Below are 21,175 nucleotides of genomic sequence, written 5' to 3' on the forward strand. Positions count from 1 at the left end.
GACTTGCGACGACGTCCCCAACCCAGCTTCCACGGGAAGGCTACCTTAATTGCCTCGTCTTGCCTTGCCTTGCCCCAACGTACCTCTATTTGACGACATCCGATCAAAAAGCTCTCCGGAAGCTACGCTTTGCGCTCGTGTGTCTGCTCCTCGTCTAGAGGCCAAGAACCAGGCAGCCAGCGAACGCCACTCCGTACTTCTCCCGCCAGTCCACCCCCCTTCCGAAGCTGCGTACGCACACTCAAGACCTGTCATCAACGAGGGGAAAGGTCAGCGTTGGCTGAAAAATCAAGGGGAGGAGAAGGAGGGCCAGGCCAAAAGAATTCGAAAGGGCCCGTCAGATCTCCCCTTCATCGCGAGCGGGTTAGAAGAATAAGCGAAAGCCCGCCACGCCCCAAAACTCATCGTCTTACCTCCCCATCATGCAGTACCAAGCCAATCGCATGCTCCTCCCCCGCCGTCCCCATGACGAAAGATAAAAAGCTCGGCCGGATGTCCACGACACCGGCGGAGAAGCGCCGCTCCTTCATCCCAGGCGGCAGCAGCAGTAGCAACAACAAGGAACACAGCAGCGGTGGCGGAAGCAGCAGTGCCTCGAATAGTAACGCTGCCGGCGGGCCCTCCTCGTCCTCGGCCAAGCCGCCGTCCTCGTCGTCCCAGCACGGCGGAGGCGGGTCGTCAAACGCCCACCACGTCCTGCACACCTCGAACCCGCGCACCAGCACCGCGAACATCATCGCTCCGCCTCCCCGCGCCCACCACGGCCCCGCGAACTCCTCCTCCGCGAGTCCGAACCCCGAGGACGGTGTCACAGCGGCCACGGCTTCGAGCAGCAGCAAAGATGCCAAGGACAAGGAGTCAAGACACAAGGAAGCCTCTGGCGGGGGCAACAGCAGCAACAACAGCAACGCTGCTGGCACTGCAGGCACCACCAGCCACGGCCACGGGGGCACCTCCTCCTCGGCTCAAATCAAAGACAAGGACGCGCGCATAGCGCACCTGGAGCGCGAGCTCGAAATCATGGAACGCGAGTTCACCAAGGAGCTGGACAAGCTCTCGCAAAACGAGAGCGAGACGGCTGTCTTCTGGCAGGCGAAGCACAGCGACGTCAACCAGCAGTTCCTCCGCGCCGACGCCGACCTGCGGCTCCTCAGGCAAGAGTCCGAGGCCCGGGACGCCGACCGCGACGCCCTGCGGCGCGAGGTCGGCGAGCTGCGAGTGCAGGTGCGCGGGCTCAAGGAGTTCGTGAGCACGAGCACGCGGACGAGCGGGCAAACTTCTGATGAGGTGTTTTGCGATGGCATGGCGAGGTTGAGTAACGGGTTGCAGAATTGGGTTATTGTCAATTTTCGGAGGGCAAAGTTGGGTACGTTTCTCTTCTTATATCTCTCCGCGAGAATACCCCGGGGCGAAACTCCGGAATACACCTCAGAGAAGATAAGAGAGTACAATGAAGACTAACAAACATGTCAGACTTTGCTGCAGCAAGCGACGACGTGCTCGAGGAGCTCGGCCAGCTGGTACCCATGTACGCCGACCTCGAGCCCTCGGCAAAGGTTCACATGCTGCAGTCAGTCGTCTCGCGTGTGCTCGTTGACACAATCTTCAACTCGTACTTCTTCGGCCTCCCCAAGGAGCAGGCCGAGCAGCTCAAGGCCGTGGAGCAGACCCTCTCAGGCTATGGTGAGTGATGCTTCTTGCCCTTTCTCCTTCTCCCCTACCCCTGAACCCCTTATCTCTGGAAGCTCATGAGGGCAAACGAAACAAAGTCGGCTAGCTACTAACACCACATAACAGTTGACTCGCCAGAAGCAATCAACAATTGGCGCTCCACAACACTCGCCCTCCTCCAGCGTGAAGCGGACTCCAAAATGCAAGCCGAGACGTTGGCAGCAACGGACCGCGTCATCGCCCGCGTAAACCGCATCCTCGACGCTGTCACAGACGCAGTCCCGGCCCCGCCAGCCACGGGAGAGACTACCAACCCCCGCGACGCCGGTCTCCGCGCCCTAGTCGGCAGCGCCGCGGACCTCGCGCGGCAGCTCGCCGTGCAAAAGGCCGTCTTCCGGGTCCACATGCCCGACATTATCCCGCATCAGCAGACGAGGTTCGACGCCGCCACCATGGAGGATATCGGCGGTGAGGACGAGGAGGCGCTGTCGCAGCGCGATATCGCGTGCGTCACGTTCCCCGGCATCATCAAGCGCGGGGACGAGAACGGGGGCCACATGCAGTATCAGAATGTCATTGCCAAGGCTAGGGTACTATGTAGTCCCGAATAAGACGCAATTCTGGTGCTTAAACTACCATTCTATTCACTTATTTTTCCAACTGTCGTCGAACATAGACGGTTGCCTTGCGCCTCGTGGTCCTGGCGCCATATCACATGTACCTCATATCTACCCATGATATACCGTTCTTGATGACGCAGAACCCCTATCAAACCATGGACGCAAGTAAGATTTGCACATTACCTCTTTTCGCAGCATCACTTATCAATGCTTATCCCACTCTCGTCAGCCATCGCCGGCGGCCCGTCCACATGATGAGCCTGCAGACGACAAACCAAAGCGGGTAGACGAACGAACCCTTCCCCCATCCTCCTTCCCGCGCGGCGCGGACGGGAGGGCTCAACCGAGCCATACTGCGACACTCTGTTAGTAGGTTCCATCACGGACGTCATGAAAGCTTTCCATCAGTAGCTTGCTTGCTTGCATCAAGAACTACCGAACGAAGAGGATTCAACGTTGAACTCGGCGACGCCGTGAAAGTCGTGACGTCGGCCAATCGAAAGATCGTGTTCACTGCAATACCCCATGTCCACTTACTTCCCAAGACATGCAGCACTCTAGAGTCTGGCGAGCGTCCTGCAGCATGGTCGGCCGGGGTGGGTGAGAAGAGCGGGGTTCCGTCTCTGCCTCTTCCCTTCTTCCCCCCCCCCCCCTTCTCTCTCCTACGGATACGGAATTCATCCCATCAACCTGCGGACTTAACTTGATCCTCCCGAGGAGAAGAGATACAAAGTTCGAATGGGTAGAGTGGAAGGATTGAGGCTCTGCGAGCTATTGGGGCAAGATTCTCTCCGGGTCAAGGGGATTCCCCGCCCTTCCTCCAGCACGGTTCGACAGTTGACGCACTCGTGCTGTATGGCAAATCCTCGCCTTGCTTTCCATGTGTGGTGCCGCACTCACTGCATTATCGAGATTTAGCCCCCAATGGCAAGTTGACTCCATGTCCATGCCGTCCCGCGGAAATGAGTGTATTCGGGGCACATTTCTTGACGCAACAAAGCTTCCTTGCAATTCGAGGAATGCTGCTTCGGCGTTGCTGTTTCTACAAAAGAAAGTCAATGTTCCCCTTTTTTGAATAATTTGCTAGAGCTCCTGTTGAGGTAACAAGACTCGCTCGCAACGCAGGCTACTCCCGGCATTTCCGCCGTGTTACTGCAGCACGCTGTACAGCACTCGCTTGCTCTGGCAACCTTGTCTGCTGCGAAGGCGCCCCCCGCTCCCCTCTCGTTTCTAATGCCGCGGGTGTACACGTGGACAACTCATAGTGGGTGGCTATCGCCATTGTATCCATGTAGAAGAGAAACATAGAGACCGGACAGTTGAGCTGTAGACGGAATCGACGTAAATCGGTCCCCGTATGACATTGCGCTGCAAGCCCAAGGGTCATTGCACTCAATGATGATAGCCCTACGGAGCTGGAGCTGCCACAGGCGCATATGATCGGACACCACCTCCGGTTCGACGCTTCCGTTGAAACGATCGTCGATCTTCTGCGCGGCGAAACACGACATCGGAAACAGACTCCTTTCAGGACGAATCTCCTCGCGAGGGAAGGATGTCTGCCTCAATGCCACTTGGGACATTTGCTGACATGCTTCTTTCTGGCCCACCCACCGGTGGGCGAAATGGGACCGGTTGGAGGGGTTGATACTGGTATTGGTGTGGAGAGCTGTATCTATCCGTCTCGGACGTGTGTGGGCTCGTGCCGCCGCCGGTCATGGTTCGCATGGAGTGCCGTCGAGAGGGTGCCATGCCCGAGCAACTGTGTGTATGTAAGAACACTCCGATCGTATAATATCTGACGCGTCCCCAATGCGTTACGAATAAAGCAAAGAGGGTGAACTCTTTCCATCCCACCGCTCACAGCTTCAACATACCTACCTTCCCCGCCTGAAGTATCCGTCCATCCTTGCGCGGACACTGTACTTTTCCACGTTTACATTCTCGTCGTTGTTGGGTAGTACGGCCTTTCCTCGAAAGATCGAAGTGCAGGTCACTGAGCTGCAGAGTATCTGCGACCACCAACCGCCCGCTCATTCTGCGTCTGCTGTTAGCAGTACACCGTCTCCACCTACCCAAGTCGCATGTCAGCTTTCTATCCCTCTGCGTTGTCTAGCGCTTTTCAACTTCGACATCTCGATCTTGCTCCGCGAATCTTGCATTTGCTGGAAACGAACTGCGGGTTCCCATTTGCGACTTGCTTTCGCCCTTCTCTGTCGTCCAAATATCTAGTCGTTCCCCAAATCGTGTTGCGGGGGCTCCGCACTTCTTGTTGGGTACCGGTAGCCTTTGCGCAATATGCCGTCCAACGGTCAGGGGCCTGATGACCCATACCACTCGTCTTCGTGGTCTGGGTACTCCCAGCCCGGTTCTTGGAACAATACTCCTCGATATACTCCTAGCGTGTCTTCCTATGCGAGCTCCTCGTCAGCCTCACAGGTATCTGGGAGCAGTTATGGCAACCAGAGTCACTACACTCATTCGGCGGGTGGTCTGATGCCATACGACGAGTTCAGAATGCCTCAAGCCTACTCCGATACGCCAGCTCCATCACAGTACTCCGCAATGAGCGCCTTTCACCAGGGCATCATGCAGCAACAGATTGCTCTTCCGCCCAGCAACAACATGCTCTACTGCGAGTTTCAACCCTGGACTGGTTGTCGAGAGCAGTTCAGACTCGATGATGTCGACTCGTGGATCAGGCACACCGAGGATATTCACCTAAAAGGTGCTTATCCCGCAGCATGCGTGTGCTGGTTTTGTGACGACTTCGACTTCAAAGTTGGTCAACGTTGTACTGATCCTGGCGAGAACTGGAGCCAGAGGATGAGACACATCGCCCACCATATGCTTCATGATGCATATCGATTCGAACAAAGACGACCCGACTTCAGCCTTCTCGTGCACTTGAATAGTTATAACGTGATCTCTCCTCAGAGCTTTCAACAAGCCATCAATGCCAGCGAAGGCCCTCGTACTCAGAATGTGTATCCGTCGGGTTGGAGGCCGCACAGAGAAGAGGCAGAGGTTCTTGTTGCTGCAGGAAATGGAAGAAGAAGGCGGAACCAGGGGAGGCACCGCTGATGACGACCAAGCACAGTCATGGTATTTATTGTTGATGTAGTGTCGTCACTACAAAGGCTCAAGGGATTCCGGAGATGCGGGTAGCTGGCGCTTTGATACCGGAGCGGGCCGAGGCGACGGTGTCGATCATGGGCTGGGGAAAACGGCAGATTTTCCGATTAGCCTCTGCCACCAACGGGTACGGTTACGACCGTTCATCTGATTTCCTCATCTATCTGTAAGGTTTCCTAAGATCGGGTTAGTCGGGAACTCTACACAAAGGTTGTTTATATCTTGTTGGGGGCTGTGTACTGCAGGAACCCGCAGATGGGGCTATACTACCCCGAGGGCACCTCTTCAGTCTTGTATACGCGAGTCCGAGGACATGTGCGAGGTTGGGGGCCAGTTGCGAATGTGAGGCAGACTCTAAGGTCACCTGGTCACCGACTCGAGCTGGTGAACAAGCATGGCGGCCCAAGTGGGTGGCAGACCGAGGCGGGTAGGGCCAGTGTCTTTCGGTATCCTGGGAGGATCGTCCCCTCTTTTAGTGTCTCGCGGGCCTCTGGTGGCTCGACGCTGGCTGTTCCCTTGAGTATTGTTTGTTATGGTTTCTGCTGATATTGGCTTCTTTCTGGTCTTGCATGGCCTTACGATGCTTTTGCAGCTGTGCAAAGGAAGAGTTTATCCGATGGTAAGTTGTCAAGCGGACGTGAGAAGGAGATGTGTCTTATCACTCTTGCTTCAGGCAGCTACGTCCCGTAAGACGGATAGGTCATCGTCGAGGACACTCCTGCTTCTCACCCAACTTGACTGCAGGGGCTGCTCTTTTAGGTTTCGTTTCATGCTTTTCGTTTCGAATAGGGAAGGAACAGAACGCTCCCCCACTCCGAGGCAGTCAGCAACATGGAGCAGCGGCAGTCAGAGCGGACGAACTCCAGAACGAAATCAGGTACAAGATGTTACATAATCTGCATTGCATTGGCTTACATTGCTCGCCGTCGCTTTCAGATTCAGAATGAATGAGAACTCTGCCCATTTCCATGATTTGTATGAGTGGTGAGAGAATGAAAGGTCCAAATCTTTCTCAATTCTGCAAGTGAGCGGGCCTCCCACATCCCGTCTTATACCAAATATTCGAAAAAACACCGCCGCGGACACGAGGCAACCACTCCAGCCAGCCCTTCGCCTCACGATTTTAACCCAATCCAGCCCGTTGAGCCAATAGCGAGCTGCGTGAACCAACCTGCCTTGCGTCAAATGGAATTTCCAAGGCATTCGTCGTTTTCGCCATCAGTCAATTTTGAAAGTAGGGCTATGTCGCGTGGCAAAAAAAAACCCCAAGGTACCATAGGTAGATAATTGGAAAGGTCTTGGAGACGTGTTTTTTTTTTTGAACCACTTAGACGCACCGTTGCACAGCCTCACCTCGGCTCGTACGGCGATTATTTTTGGGACGAGGGATGTGCCGGCGTCCCCGTCATTTTCGTTCATTCGTAGGAGAAGCAGACATAGTCAGTGAGGGATCTTGCTTGGCAGGGTCACATATTCTCGTGTTATATCGGATGGATGGGCCGGAAATGTAGGTCTTCGACATGTCAAAGAAGAAAAGTGAAAAGTGCTCGGTGTTCGAGACAACCGTTGAGTTGGAACTCCCACCTGAATATGCGGGGCGAACCGTGGTACGCCTCACTCGAGCATCGCCTCGCCCCGAACCGAGTTGTATCAATGTCGCAACTTTGTCATAAATCCAAACCCCCAATCGGGAACGCTTGTCACCCGCACCTTGGCAGACACCCTGCCTCATCATGCACGCATTGGACGCGTCAACCCTGTGGCACAAAGTGTTGTCTTGCTTGGCGGGATACAAAAAGTGAGTTGTGTTCTCGGGACTGGATCCTCGTGAACTATGTGTATATATATGACGAGATACCGAGGAGGACCACAAGAATGGGTTGCCCTCCCGTACTCACTTTATGGCCCAAGATTCCTGTTTGAGAACCCTCGCCTCTGCCTTTTGTCTGGGTTCCCTCTGTTCACGCTCCGTCCTTTCGTCGCCGTCCACGGATACATCTCCATGGTTCGTCCATTGCTCAATGGAACTCGGCATCGACACGTCCGTACCTGACACCGTCCACCTTCAGCTCAAATCCTAGACCGGCGCTGTCAACAATCATTTCGAGTGTGAAGTCAAGGTTGTCGAACTCCACGCCACGCGTTGTCGTCAATCGTGTGAATAGGCTCCTCGGCACAGCATTGAGGTCGGTCGTCAACGTGCATACATGAATTAGATCACGGGTATAGGCAGCAGGCGGCTCGTCTGCCTCGCACGCAATGAGGTCGTCCGTCACCAACAGTGACTGCCCAGGCCTGAAGTTTCGGGTATAATGGAATGCGATTGGTGATAACGGGGATATTGCTTCTCCCTGTTTGAAAAGGATCGCATCAGTATTCGTCTCCTGAAGCCAAGTAAAGGACAGCGGTACAAACTCACCTTTGCAATGTGCCACTGCATCCGGTCCGACACCATCCACCGTTCCCACAGCGGCGACCAGTATCGCTCGCTGACCGAGTGTTTCTCCTCGTCGTACACGGTTGCGTACGATGTGCCGTAGTGGTACCGCGCCTTGCGCGAAATCACCATGTTACCCTCGAGTCCTCGCAGCACCGCTCCGCGCACGACGGCCGTCCAGGCGTACACTGGCTGCATGACCTCGATCGAGCTCGTCTCCTGCAGTGCAGTGACGCTGCCATGCGTTGGCCTTTCGGTGTACGGAGGCGGTGCGGCACTTGTGAAGTGTGTCTTGAGCTTTCGGTACAGATAGTCGCTCTGCCCGAATCCACCAACCAGCACGATGCCTGACACAACACCACCCTTGGAACGAATGCCAGTGACCTGGCCCTGGACTAGGTCGCAAACTTCTTTCACGACAGGGGCGAATATTTCTTTGATTTCATCAGCCGACATGACCATGAAGCCGCAGTCCAGACCAGCCTCTTCGTCGTCAGGCAAGCCTGGGAATCTGTACCGAGTTAGGAGATTCCTTCACAGTGTTTCGACTTTGAGAATCAAGGGATAGACCTACGGCACGTTCACTTCCTGGTGCTCGTCCTCGTTGAAGTTGCGTTTAACAAACTCCTCGAAATACCTCAGGCCCATTTGCCATGTTTTGTTCTTCTTGACCTTCATCTCGTCGAAACGACTGTGGCCCAGTTTGTTCCGGACATGCTCTTCAAACCTGTAGTTGAGGAACGCGCTGCCGCAAAGACCACCGGTACCAACAGCGGACTCTTCTACCTTTAACGGTTTTAATGATATGATTTTGTACGCGATCAGACTAGATCAACCATTAGCCGTGCTCCCGGAATCGATTATCGGTCACGCTTTGAACTTACTCGACAGTTCCGCCACCTGCATCACACACAATAAAGTTATCACCAGCGTTGAGATGGTTGGGCTGGATGGCTTTTAGTGTGTACACCGCCGCGGCTTCGGGCTCGCTGATCATCTGGATTTCTGATTTCAGCCCCATGCCAGCTCGTTCAGCCGCCTGAAGTGTCGTATTCTTCGCTGCATCGGACCACACGGCGGGGCAGGTCAAGACAAAGTCGACTTTGGTGGACTGCATAAAAGATTCGCCGTATCTTCGAGTAAGAGTGTCCATGGTGTGCTTATACACCTGTGTTAGATAGTCGCTCACAGCGTCCAGAACATTCTTGTTGTAGCGCTTCAGTTGGGCCGCTGTATCGAGCGGGCTGACATAGAAGGGTAGCTTTTGCGAGCGATCAAGGAACAGCTTGATGCAGCGAAGACGTGCCTCCTCGGGCTTGAATTGGAATCCCCATTTCACTGTGGGATCGGTGCCAGCGGCAGCATTCGCAGAAACGTCATAGCTGATCTCGGTAGGCACCTTGTCGGAGGTGATGCCGTTGCCGCCCGGCCATGTCTTGATGATTTCGACATCGTCTGGCGTTGAAGTGTAAACAGCAGCGACGCTACGGTGAGTGTCAGCATGTCATCCCATGTGGACAGGGCTCGGGCAACACCGTCAATGCTTTGACAGGTGCGCATGGAGCATCAAAGGAGTGAGGGGTTCAAGAATGAGTGCAACAGTTGGCGTTGGCTCAGGCAGGCAAAGGGTCACACTTGAGATGCTCGAAAAGTAAAGTGAGGCTGCATAGGGATGGATGCGACTCACCCTGAGAATGTAGTTCCGAAATCGACGCCGACAATCAGCCGATCGGTGGTGCCAAAAAGCTCCCTGGCAGGTTCCCTGAGGGGACCGTTGATGGCTTCGGTAGAGGAACTGGGCGTGTAGTTGTTAAAGTAGGTGCTTCGGCTCGCCTGGTTCCGTATGCTGCTGGAGCTCGGGCGGAGAGGGAGGTTGAAGCTCATGGTGGCAATATCCGGCTGGGATATGCGCTCATACCCATACTATGCGGACGCAGTCCCGATGGCAGCAAAAGAAACGAAGCGAACGGGACAAGCCCTCGCTGGCGACCTACGGCAGGGGGGCGAGACGGACCAGCAGAAAAGTCGATCAACGAGAGCAATGGCAAAGTCGTCGGGAATCGTGCGCAAAAAGACAAGAGTCGGGCGTTGGTCGTCTCTTCAGGACAGCAAAGCAAGGCTACAGGAACATGATCGTGGGGGTTGTGGAATGGTGGAGGAGGGGTTCAGTCCTGAAGTGGGCGGGTGCGCGCTGGTTGGAAAAAGGGAGGGAGGTGACAGCAAAGGTCTGGGGTCTGGACAGCCCAGTGCAGCGCGTCGGGAGTTGGCGAGGTCCAGTAGCTCCAGGAGCAGAGGATGACACCCCGCCAGTAATGACGACGGAGCAGAAGCGACAAAAGTTTTGGATTCTTGGTCGATACGAGAAATGTCCACATGGGCCACGTTTGAAGAAGACTGAAAGGGGGCCCTGCGTGAGTAGATCTCAAGCCTCCCGACGGGTATTCTGCTGCCTAATCGAGTTCCTGGTTTCCTTTGATGAAGGATGGAATGAGATGAAGCAGAAGACAGCGCTGGCTGGTCGAGTGCTGGTTGACAAGGTTCCGTAGCTGAGGTTCAAGCACCAGCCTAACGTCGAGGGGCTGGGGGTGGGAAAGGATAGGGCGAGCCCGAAGGACAGAGACAGAGAGGAAGGAAGCAGGCAAACACTGCCCCACCAACGTCCTTCGCTGCCCGGTGCGCAGTAAAAAGGGCTGAAAGCGTGTCCTTGGGCTGGTTCGCCAGCACTCCCTACTGGCTCTGCGCCGATGAGGCGAAGGGCGACACTAGGTAATTGGAGAAAGTACCGTGCTTTGGCTTTTGCTGATGTAAGCAAATCCTTACCTTGAGGTAGGTCCAGTCTTGAGAGGCGGTCAGTATCATGTGACCCGGACCGAGTCGGTACCCGAGGCCGGGAGAAAATTCCCGATACGCATCCTTGGCACGCAACCTTGGGACGAGGTCGTCGTAGTGCGCTTCGTCAGTCATCCCAAAAGATCGGCCTTTCCAGGCACCTGTTGATCGGCTTTCTCACGAGAAAACGTATGCGGTGACGAAGGGCGGTTTCGCAATACATCGCACGTCGTCATGTCGACTGAAGGTACCTCATTGTCTTCTGGTCTGCCCTTGATGCACTCCTCTCTGTCAGACGCAGACTCGCAGCACAAGAGGAGAGTCTATATAGTGGAGCTGCCGACCTCGACCTCGGGCACGAACGCCGAAGAGACGGCGCCGAGGGACCGCGAAAAAGCAAATTTAACCATCAAAGGCGCTTCTAGGCCCCGTCACAGAACCAGGTGGTAGATAGACTGGTGGACGAGGGCATTCCGCAAAGCCAACTTCTGGAAAGATCTGTCTGATTGTTCGACTGTCTTTCCCAGGTGCTTACAGACTCGTGTAACCTGACATGGTCAATTCTACGGAGGCTTCTTGTACCTCATCAGAGCCCTTGATCTATACCGGATCTAGTCCATACCCGCACTGTTCAGAAGCGCCCAGCTATTACCACGAGAAGCCTCTCTCGGAATATGTTTGCCAGTCACCTAGAACCGATGCGGAAGCACTCTGAGCAGCTTGAGAAAGACTGGCCTCGTTCAAAATTTGGGAAGAGACCAATTCTTGCCTTCTCCACCCAAGACAGTATAGAGACAAGACATACCATTCATCCGCCTCGCTTCTGCAAATCCAAGACGGATGGCACCAGGGCGAGGCGTCGGATAAGAACCCAAATCACCTCAAAATAAGAAAACGCAAAACACAAAACTGTCGCCTCCGTGTTCTGAATGGTGTACACTGAGGCCCCATCGAAACACAGCCTCGAACGCCCTGGCGCGCTCTACCCATTCCTTGCTCGACCTCCTATGCCAACTTCCATTGCCCTCATGCACGCAGCACCAGCTCCATCCTCCAGCCCCCAAAACCAGGCCGCAGCAAAATAGACCAGGAGCCGCAGTAGCAGCAGCAGATCCCGCCGGCTGCCGACGCACTTGCCCAAGGGACTTCTTTCCGTTCCTGACTGCGCAGTGTGCGACCCAACACGGTCCTCCCCCTGTCTTGCTCTCGTTCAGCTCGCCACAGCCCGCAGCTCGCAGCCCCGGCATTCCATACCTAGGTACCTAGACAAAGAATTGACCTGACCCGACGGGAGGAGCTTCGCCTCTTTGCTTCCAACCTTTGGCGCATCCGTACCGGGCCGGCTCACCGGCCGGGGAAAAAAAAAGCGCCAAACCAACGCCACACCCGCGCGCGCGTCTAAACCGTCCGATGGTTCAGCCCAGAGTCAATTCGAAGCTCAACGTTCATTCACATGCTCCCAATCCTACACTGACACGCATAGACATAGCCATCATAGTGTACAGACATACATACCTCGTTCTCACAATGTCACACGGCAAAAGATCTTATTAGCGTGATTCGTAATCGATGTACATCGCTTGGATGTCATCTTGATATTATGTAGTATGGTTATGGCAGGACTTCCAAGAAAAATTCGTCCGCCTACGTACAGTTTCCATTCCACCACCTCTGTTGACTATATGTCTTTTTTTGTTCCGCCTCATCCTCAAAAATTCCAAATATAAAAATGATAGTTTCCGCGCGATCGAGTAAACAATCGCGAGACTCAGCCTTTGAGTAGCGTTGACAGGGTTGCCCATATGTATACCATTTGTGTTTTCCGCGGTCCATATATGACAAACTATCCGTTGGGCATCCTTTGGCCAGATTTGGCTTTCCTCAAAGTCGTCTGACGTGTCCAGCCCGCAGAGAATCTAAGAAGATATTATGCCCTTGTCCTTCCTTGTACAGAAATGTGTGACCATGTTTGACCCTCCCTTATCTTGTCCCCAGTCCCTATTGGACCGTGTCCATTTTCTTCCGGTTGGGAGACTGCCGCTCCTCGCCCGTGTGAGTCCCAGAAACAAAAGAAATGTTATCTTTGGTATAGGGCGCCGATGGCAGCCCCGCCAGTCTATAGTGTCGGGTATTTCGAAACAGATGAGTCGATAAGGAAAAAAAAGCAGAATAAAATAGAAATTTGCGCGATGGCGTAGAAGATGCCGCCCTATGGTATCGAAGATATCGTGGAATAGTCGAAATGCCACCCTGCTCCAAAACATCTTGGGCAAAAGAAAATCGAGATCCGGAGTCGAACTCGCCTCCAACCTGGAGGACGGGAACGGTACACCGGCAAACGCCAAACACCCATCCCATGCAAGTGATTACACAAAGAACTTTTGCGATGGTATCTGCTCAGCTCTGTGAGAAGATCTCTTTCAGAGGCAGCCCCCCCGCCTCAAAACCGATTGCTAGCCGCCCAAATGCTGGCTGACGCCGATGCAGCCCATTCACTCTCCTCGTACGGGGGAGTAGGCCATTTGTATTGACTTTCAGCGCCATGCGACTTCTTGAGATCCAAAGGCTTGGGTGCGACGGCTTCGTGGTTGTCGCCGAACAACACGGAGTTGTTGCCATTGGCCGAAGGAGAGGGAGTCGGGTACGGGTTCGAAATGCCAATGTTGCTGGCAGACTGCCGCAGTCCAGGCTTTCCGTCCTTTTCAAGGCGCTTCATGGCTCGGTGGGTCGAGTTCAAAACCTCATCGAGTAGCTCGTCCTCTTCATCGGGCGCGTCGTAGTGCTGGACACCGTGGGCGTGGGCACGACGGGTTCGGCTCGAAATCGGTCCGGTTCCCTTGGCAGCTCCCATCAGGTTGTCGACAGAGCGCGGGTGGTGCTGCGGCAGAGAGTGATGTCTCTTCAGAGTGCTGCTGGGGGTAATGAGGTGTGCCGGTGGGACGGGAGCGTTGTCGTGATTTTGCTGGACGTCTCTCAACGCCTTATCAAGAGGCTCGTAGAGTTCCGTAGGCTTCGGCGGGGGAGTAGGCGCGTTGTTATCGATCACCATCGAGGACCGGTTGCTGTTCCAGGGGCCGCAGCCGGCCTGAGCCTCGACATCGTCCGAGTTGGGTGACATGGGGGCCTGATGCCTGCCAGAGAAACGACGGGCACGCTTACGGAGGTGCGAGAAGAAGCTTTCCTTGTGACCACCGGGCGGCGACGCAAGGCCACTGTTGCCGTTGAGGGCTCGCTCGGCCTGCTGGCGGTGAATCTCGGCATAGTTGTTAGTGCTTGAGGCGACCGACAATTGTCTGCCAATCTTCTTCTTCTCATCAATCTGAACCGTGCGCTGGCGACCGTTGGCATACGAATCGTTGTAGGTCACACCGTTTCTCGCCTCGGCAGTCACCGCATCGGAAATGGGCGAAATGGGGCGGATCGAGGGAAGTATCGGCATAGGTGCGACGTTGGATGGGCCGTTCGTCCATGTCGTGCGCTTTGACTGAGCAGGGCGCGTCTTTGCAACGGGGACTTCGTTCGTCGTCTGCGAGGGAACGGGGGATGGTCTCGGGGTTGATTCCTTGGAAATTGATTGAGGAACGGCAACTTCGGCGCTTTCGGAGCGGCCAATAAGGGACTTCCTGAACCAGGACGGCTTGGTGGAGGTAGGGGTAGATGAGTTAGAATTGTTGCCGCGGCCAAGATCGGACTGCTTGCGGCCCAAGATTCTCGATGCAGAGGACTTCGGCCTCAGAGGATCAACGGCATCGACGAAGTACTCGTGAGCAATTGCCTGTGTTGAGGTCGGGCGGGTCTTGGGGTCCCACATCAGGCACCACGTAACGAAGTGGCTCAGCGAAGCGGGCCACTGAGGTTGCTGCAAAATCGTATCCATGGCATGAGGAGCCATCTTGGGGAATGAGAAGCCCAGCTTGCCGGCCAACCTGGTGCCATCCTTCCATTCGCCGCCACCGACACGGGCACCAGACTTGTTGTACCAGTTTCCGGGGCTTCCCATGATCTCACATACCCTCCAAACTTGGTCAACCTCGTTTCCGCCGGGGAAGAGTGGCTTGAGTGTTGCAATTTCAACTGCCATGGCGCCGACAGCCCAGATATCGACGGGAGCGGAGTATTCGCCAGCACGCAAGAGAACTTCGGGTGCTCGGTACCATCTCGTTGAAACGTAGGTCGTGTAGGGAAGCTTTGAGTGGGTTTCGCGTGCAAGTCCAAAGTCGGCAATCTTGACGGTGTAATTGGGAGGCGTAGACGGGGGAGTGACGAGAGCCGAATATCTGCGGAAGGAAGTGACGGTATCTTGGTGGGATGAGGTGGAGACAAGAATGTTCTCGGGCTTGATGTCGCGGTGGAAGAAGTGATGTGCGTGAATGTGCTCGAGGCCCTGCATGATCTGGAAAAGAATGCTCTTGACGCTGGCGTTGTCGAGGCATTTGTGATCCCGAGCCTTCATCAATTGATACAGGTTACCCTCCATGTACTCCATGGCGATGTGCAGCTTCTTAGTGTACGGGTCGAGGAAGATGTCCAGGGCGGGGACGAGGTGGGCATGGTTGGGCAACGTCTTCAAGAAGACGACCTCACGAAGCTCCAAGCATGGCGTAAATGACTCAAATGTCTTTTTCATGGTCTTGATGGCAACCTAAACGATGTTTTAGTGACTTGGTGTGGTGTAACGGGATTGATATGCAGGAACTTACCACCGTACCGCGACGAGCCACGCTAGCACCTGCGCTACGGACTCGGGCGAGAACGACACTGCCGAAGCTACCATCACCGATTTCCTTGAGGACCTCGAATCGGTCTTCGAGAGCCATGTTGTTGGCAGAGTGTGATGATGAGCCTCTGTGGGCCAGTTCGTGTGCGACCGTCATTTTGTGAGAGTTTTGTTGTGTGGATGTGATCGTTGATTCCAGTCAAGATCCTCGTGACGACGGTGTTTCTGGGGCGGGTCAGCTGGCCAAGGCCGCTTTCTCAGGCGTATTAGCCTGGACCGTACCAATGCTGTGCCTTACTAGGAGGAGCTCTGTGTAAGAGCCGCTTGCGAAACCTGTGGCATTCAGACCGGTAGCTTTTCCAGTATGGTAGTGTTTGTTGGTGGTGATGTGGTGATGATAGTAGTAGTAGTAGTCAGGGTTGGTAATGGTGGTGGTGGTAGTGTGTGTGTGTGGTTGAAGAAGTGTTGAAAGTTGTAGTAAGGAAATGCTTTGTGCGGATGTTGTCGCGAGTAATGGGTCGGGGAACAGGTTGATGTTGGAAATAGAAAAAAAGCGAGAATGACTGAGCTGGGATGGACCAAGAGAGCGAAACCAGATGAAGAAGAGGAGACGGCGAGGGACGGGCGAAGCCAGGAGGTGGTCGATATTATTAAAAGGGCCAGGGAAGGGTCCAGGGGGTGGGAATGGAGCTAGAACCAGTCGATCGGGGATGGATCCTCAGACGTGGATATCCAGAGGAGACGATGTTCTCGGGTGCGTGGGTCGAGATTGCGATGATGAGGAAGCGACCCTTGGAAGGTGGAAGGGGGGTTGGGCGACCAGGTTTTGTTGGTTTGGTCTCTTTTGGAAACCGCGTTGAATTATGAAGCTGGTGACGAGGGGAGAGATGAGCATCGACGCACGAGGTGTTTGGGTGGCCGTGGTGGTGGTGTTGTTGGATGTCGACCTTAGTCTTTGCTGTCCCGTCTGCGCAATGCGTGTGGTGTGAGTGCTTGGATGCAGTTCAAGTAATAGCAGGTTGCTTGTAAATGCAATGCAGCATTCGCGGACCGGACGGCAGTTGATGGATGCTCTGCCTGTTGGATAGCAAAAGCTGGACGAGAACTGCGACGCATATGGGTTGTTAAAAAAAAGAGGGACGAAGAAACAGATGAGAGAGGAAGGGGTCAGGGAGCTTTGGGAGAGGAGGGGAGCCAGAAGCCGAGCGGAAGTGGAAAGGGAGAGCAAGAATGAATGGGTGACGAGGGTCGAGTGGATGGACGGGACGGGGGAGGAAAGAGAGTGTGTGAGAGAAAGTGAGAGTGTAAAGGTATGTACTCCTTTCGGTACGGTACCGTGTAAGGTAGACAGGCACCAGTAAGGTACGGTACCTTGCGCAGTACGGTTACCTCACAGCAGTACTCCGTATAGAGAGCAGAAACCCACACACGATCCAGCAGAGTGATTCACCGTGGACCCGCGTCGGGATGGGCGAAGACGAGGATTTGGGAGAGGGCGAGGGGACGAGGGGACGAGGGGTGGGAAACTTGGGAAAGGAAAGGAACCTCTGGGCTCTGTGGCTCTGTGTAGGGATCTGAGGTACTCCCGTAATAAGATAGGTACCCCTAGTCCACAGGCCAGGCGTGCAAAGTGCGGTAGGAAATGCAGTGCAGATGGAAGGGAAATTGATTTCAACTGACCGGGAGTAAGTGGTAAAATGGAGCGAGGAGCCGGCCACTATGCCGTCGACTCGAGAAATGGCCGGGGGCCCGTTCTTAGCATGAACGAATGAATCCGGGGGGGTGAAAGGTAGAAGGAGAGGGTACTGGTGATAGGGGCCCAATTTCGCTAATGGTTTTCGGGGGGGGCCAGTCGTGCTTTTTTTTCTCCCCTTCCCTCTCAGTCCTTTTGCCCTTTTGCCCTTTGGCTCTGGCGGGCCAATTTGCGCTCGAAGGGTGTGTCCAAGGCAAAAGGCAAGGGGGGGTGTGATGGTGGTGGTCTGGGAGTCTCCTGGGACCCGGGGCGGCCAAAAAAGCCTAGGTAGGGGGGGCCAGCGACCAGGGTCAGGCTGTAATGTTTGTGTGCGAGTTGTGTGCCAATGTGCGCGCGTGTGTGTGTGTGTGTGTCCAGTTGTGCCAGTGTCTGTCTGTCTCTCTTTTCTTGCCCTGCAAGAGAGGGACGGTCGAGTGTGTGAGTGTCCACGGAGAATGGAAAGTGGTGTGTGTATTTGCGCGCGCGCGCGAGGTACCTGACTGACCTGACCTGTAGGGATAGGTACGAACTGTTAGGTATCTTTTCTCTCTCTCTCGAAGGTATTTCTGTGCCAGTGGAAGCAGGCAGGAGAGACAAGGCGATGAGAGACAAAACTGTACCAGCCAGAGTCTAGAGATCGAGAACTACTTCAGAGACAGACAGGTATCCGTACCTGAATCGAGAAGAGCAAGAAAAAAAGAGGATGATGCTGTCGGCTGCAGGGTCGACCTTTGGTTTGATTATGTTCGGACGTTATGGTTGCAACTTGCGAGTGGCCGCTGTGTAGACTTTCTTCTTCCTCGTTCCTTTCTCTCCGGCGGTTGTCTCGTCTGCGCCTGGTGCTTGGATCCCTGGGATGGAATTGGATTATTGGAAAATCAAACTTCTGCTGGTCTCGCCTCCCGCCGTCACGGTTCACGGCCTGTCTAATATGTCTGTTCCTCTCTTCCCCTCTTCCATCGTGCCCACACCAGTCGACCCGTCTCTTGTTTTGGTATTCAACTTGACATACAGACCGTCGCACGGGAAGACGACGGGGGGCACGCCGCCGCGCATGCGCAGTCGCTCACCGCGCAGGTCCTTCAACCCATCTTCACTCCAATCCAGACTCATGGGACGTGAGTTGATGGGGCAGCGGGCGATGCTTGATGAACTGGCATACTGCGTAGCCCCGACTGAGTATCTCTGGCCGGGGCGGTCGGCAGTGATGGCCCAGAAACGTAGAGGTCATTGCCCGATGGAGCTTGGTATGTATCCGCTTCGAGGCAGTTGTCAACGGATACATGTTCATCAGGTAGCCCTAGACATGGGATATGCTGCAGACTTGCTGCGAGTGGCGGCATCACCAGGTACCACGACCACCACCGTAGTATCGTACACCACGAACGCTGCGAGAAAAGACGGAGAGTAGAAAATAACACCAGGCTGTGTCCGCGAAGCAACTCTGCACATGCAAGCCCACGGCAGCAATACTGTCAGCATCATCAGCATCAGCATCAGCACCAAACTCTAGAATCCCAGCCGCACCAGCCAGCAGGAATGTACCCGGAAGGGCACCAAGGAACGATACGGACAGAATGATCCGTATAGAATACCTCGGCCGGTTGAAGGGGGCACGGTGCGGCCGACCAGGGTGGGAAAACGGGGAGCAAGCCGTTCACGCCGTTGGATAATGCCCCAGACAAAATTGACTCCTCTTCAACCGGCTCAACAGCGGATCAAGACACAAACTCTGGATTGGAGCAATACCTCTGCGGCGCGGGGCGCGTGCAGGAGGAACTTTGAACAAGAGGTGAGCACCTCGGCGCTGCGCAGTAATGCAATGTGCGTGTTGTGTATGTGTTGTGTTTTGATATGCCAGCCAAACAACCACAGGACCAAACAGCTTTTGCCTAATGCTGGGCCAAAGTGGTGTACATCTTGTACCTGGGTTTCGTACCTTGCTGTGAGGCCGCGACCGCATACATTCGTTATCCGTGGGCAGAGACGAGTACCTCAGGCCAAAGTAGTGTACACCGTAACGTTCCTGACGGTACGCGCATGTAGCGTGCCACGCCCAGCAGGGCAAGACGGGGAACCAGGTCCAAGAATGGAGCTCCGCGATGGGAATCCTGCAGCCTTATTCGACGACACTGGCTGGGACCGGCTGGGACGGGGGTCTTCGTCGTCTGGTGAATGATGTGCTCCAGGAAACGATTGGTATTTGTGTACCTGTGTACATTTATGTATGCGTGAGAGCGTGTGTGTGTGTCGTCTCGTCGCGACACGTACACAGTAGAGAGTCCGGGTCGATACCAGTGCATTCGTCGTCCATTTGGATGACGAGTATGAGAGGGAGACCCTGGGAACTGAGCAAACCTTGGAAATCTGTCGTAGGGGACCAGGAGGGGAACAATGCGGGCACAACGGCAACCAGGGGAATCATAGTGTACAGATAAACTGGTAGTGACTGATCCCCAGCCTCGCTGAGGTTGAGACGGTCATTGATCAAGACAACCCTGAATTCAAGACGTTGAACCGCCGGATCTGAGTGGAAGAAACTGGAGACCCAGAGGTGAAAAAGAAAGTGGCCTTGTCCTGCGTGCCTGCATCCCGCGTCTGCGAAAGGGAAAAGGCTGTCATCCGTGTCAGGTTGCCCGCTGTTGGATGGTGCAAGTGGTTCAAGCGCATAAAGCCTCGTTTCCACTTCTCGCACAACATGGAGAGCAGGAGAAAAGGGGAACCTGGCGAGCTGCCGCGAGCTTGTTGCTCATCACCAATGCTAGTGCCACTTGGAAGCCCTGAAAGCTAGGAAAAAGGGTCTCTTGGTGGCGGGAGTGATCGGAGGGGTCCAAGTCCAAGTTCCTAACGATGTCAGGGCAAAGGACCACTGTGTTGTCAGTGTGTCTTTTCGTCGTCTCAATCTGGCTAATTGTCAATTCAAGCCATTAAACCGAGCTCAGATTGGTGTTTCTAGTAGTGGTGGATGGACTGGAAGCATCACCATCACATCACACCTCTGAATGAGAAAAATGATTAAAAAGAAAAAGGGGGCCGCAAGCTCGGGGAAGGTGGAAAGTGGATGCAGCTCATGTCCGTCCGTTTGGTCACTTTTGGTCACCTTGATGTGAGCTCAGGCACAGTACGTACCTGACTTCTAGCCGGTAGCTCAGGTACGTATCCGTCTCTCTTCCACAACCTCACCTGGTGCTTTACCTCCCACGCTTCCATACCTTATCTGGATACATAGGAGGTATCTCGGTGAGCTACCTTAGGTAAGGTAGGTAAACGTTGGGTTCCATCGGTACGTATCTGTACTAGGGCGCTTCATTTGGCAACGCGACATCGACGCGATTGAACCAAACCCGGGACCTGGCAGGACGTGACGAGTTCGAGCCCGCAGCTGTACTGTGATGTCTACGAGCCAGGTCAGCGGTGTGCGCTTGTGTAGCAGCTTCGACCGTACGGATAGATACCTGCCGCCTAGGTAGTCATAGGACAGCTGCCGCGTTCCTCTCGCACTATTCCTTTCCCTCGGGTCTCCCAAGTTTGACAGCAGCAGCCAGCTCATCGTGTGGTGTGCAGCAAGCGGCACCGGCTGGCAGAACGAGTGCGAAAGAGGTAAGAAGCAAGGGGACGATGAGAAATTGTCCACGCCAACCAGTAGATCAGCCGGGGGGCCGGGAGGCGCCACGTTAGGGCCCAAATGCTAACCTCGAAGGCTGCCCGAGACTGACTGGCAGGCATGTTGGGCCTCACGCCTGGATTGGTACCGCGGGCGGTATCCGTACCACGTCGCTTTTTTTTTTTTTTTGAGAACACAAAATAGAAGACGGCCAGCTGCTTAGCTTTGTGCATACATAGCGCCTCCGATGGATCTGGCGCGACCTTGGCTGCTCGCACAAGCCCCCGAAACAGCAGGCAAACGCCGACTAGGGCCATTTATGCCAGGCCCGTGTGTCCAACTACGCTGTCCAGCATCCCAGCGTCGCGATGTTCAGGTACCGGAGCACATCTTTCCCGTTTGGCTGTGTGGGAGGTATTCGGTACCTGGC

At 54.8% G+C, this 21,175-nt stretch overlaps 4 protein-coding genes across 4 annotated transcripts; 2 read left to right on the forward strand and 2 right to left on the reverse strand.

The window, feature by feature from the left end:
• Positions 1-465: 465 nt before the first annotated feature.
• On the forward strand, positions 466-2,282 carry HER10_EVM0000631 (uncharacterized protein; the record flags this gene model as incomplete). The annotated part of the gene is made up of 3 exons (XM_035470404.1): positions 466-1,366; positions 1,474-1,683; positions 1,798-2,282. The coding sequence occupies 3 exons, from the start codon at positions 466-468 to the stop codon at positions 2,280-2,282; spliced, it is 1,596 nt and encodes a 531-aa protein (XP_035328778.1).
• A 2,307-nt stretch (positions 2,283-4,589) lies between these two features.
• On the forward strand, positions 4,590-5,375 carry HER10_EVM0009441 (uncharacterized protein; the record flags this gene model as incomplete). The annotated part of the gene is made up of 1 exon (XM_035478927.1): positions 4,590-5,375. One exon carries the CDS (start codon positions 4,590-4,592, stop codon positions 5,373-5,375), a length of 786 nt encoding a protein of 261 aa, XP_035329860.1.
• Positions 5,376-7,444: 2,069 nt separating this feature from the next.
• On the reverse strand, positions 7,445-10,592 carry HER10_EVM0008951 (uncharacterized protein; the record flags this gene model as incomplete). Its single annotated transcript, XM_035478456.1, has 5 exons — positions 9,551-10,592; positions 8,748-9,347; positions 8,438-8,689; positions 7,846-8,374; positions 7,445-7,777 (listed from the first exon to the last, which is right to left on the reverse strand). The coding sequence occupies exons 1-5, from the start codon at positions 9,745-9,747 to the stop codon at positions 7,445-7,447; spliced, it is 1,911 nt and encodes a 636-aa protein (XP_035329788.1). The 5' UTR covers positions 9,748-10,592.
• A 1,659-nt stretch (positions 10,593-12,251) lies between these two features.
• On the reverse strand, positions 12,252-17,056 carry HER10_EVM0008397 (uncharacterized protein). Its single transcript, XM_035477921.1, has 2 exons — positions 15,393-17,056; positions 12,252-15,334 (listed from the first exon to the last, which is right to left on the reverse strand). The coding sequence occupies exons 1-2, from the start codon at positions 15,564-15,566 to the stop codon at positions 13,133-13,135; spliced, it is 2,376 nt and encodes a 791-aa protein (XP_035329733.1). The 5' UTR covers positions 15,567-17,056; the 3' UTR covers positions 12,252-13,132.
• Positions 17,057-21,175: the final 4,119 nt, after the last annotated feature.

The sequence above is a fragment of the Colletotrichum scovillei genome, assembly GCF_011075155.1.
Source record: "Colletotrichum scovillei strain TJNH1 chromosome Unknown Contig00009, whole genome shotgun sequence".
Taxonomy (NCBI): Eukaryota; Fungi; Ascomycota; class Sordariomycetes; order Glomerellales; family Glomerellaceae; genus Colletotrichum; species Colletotrichum scovillei.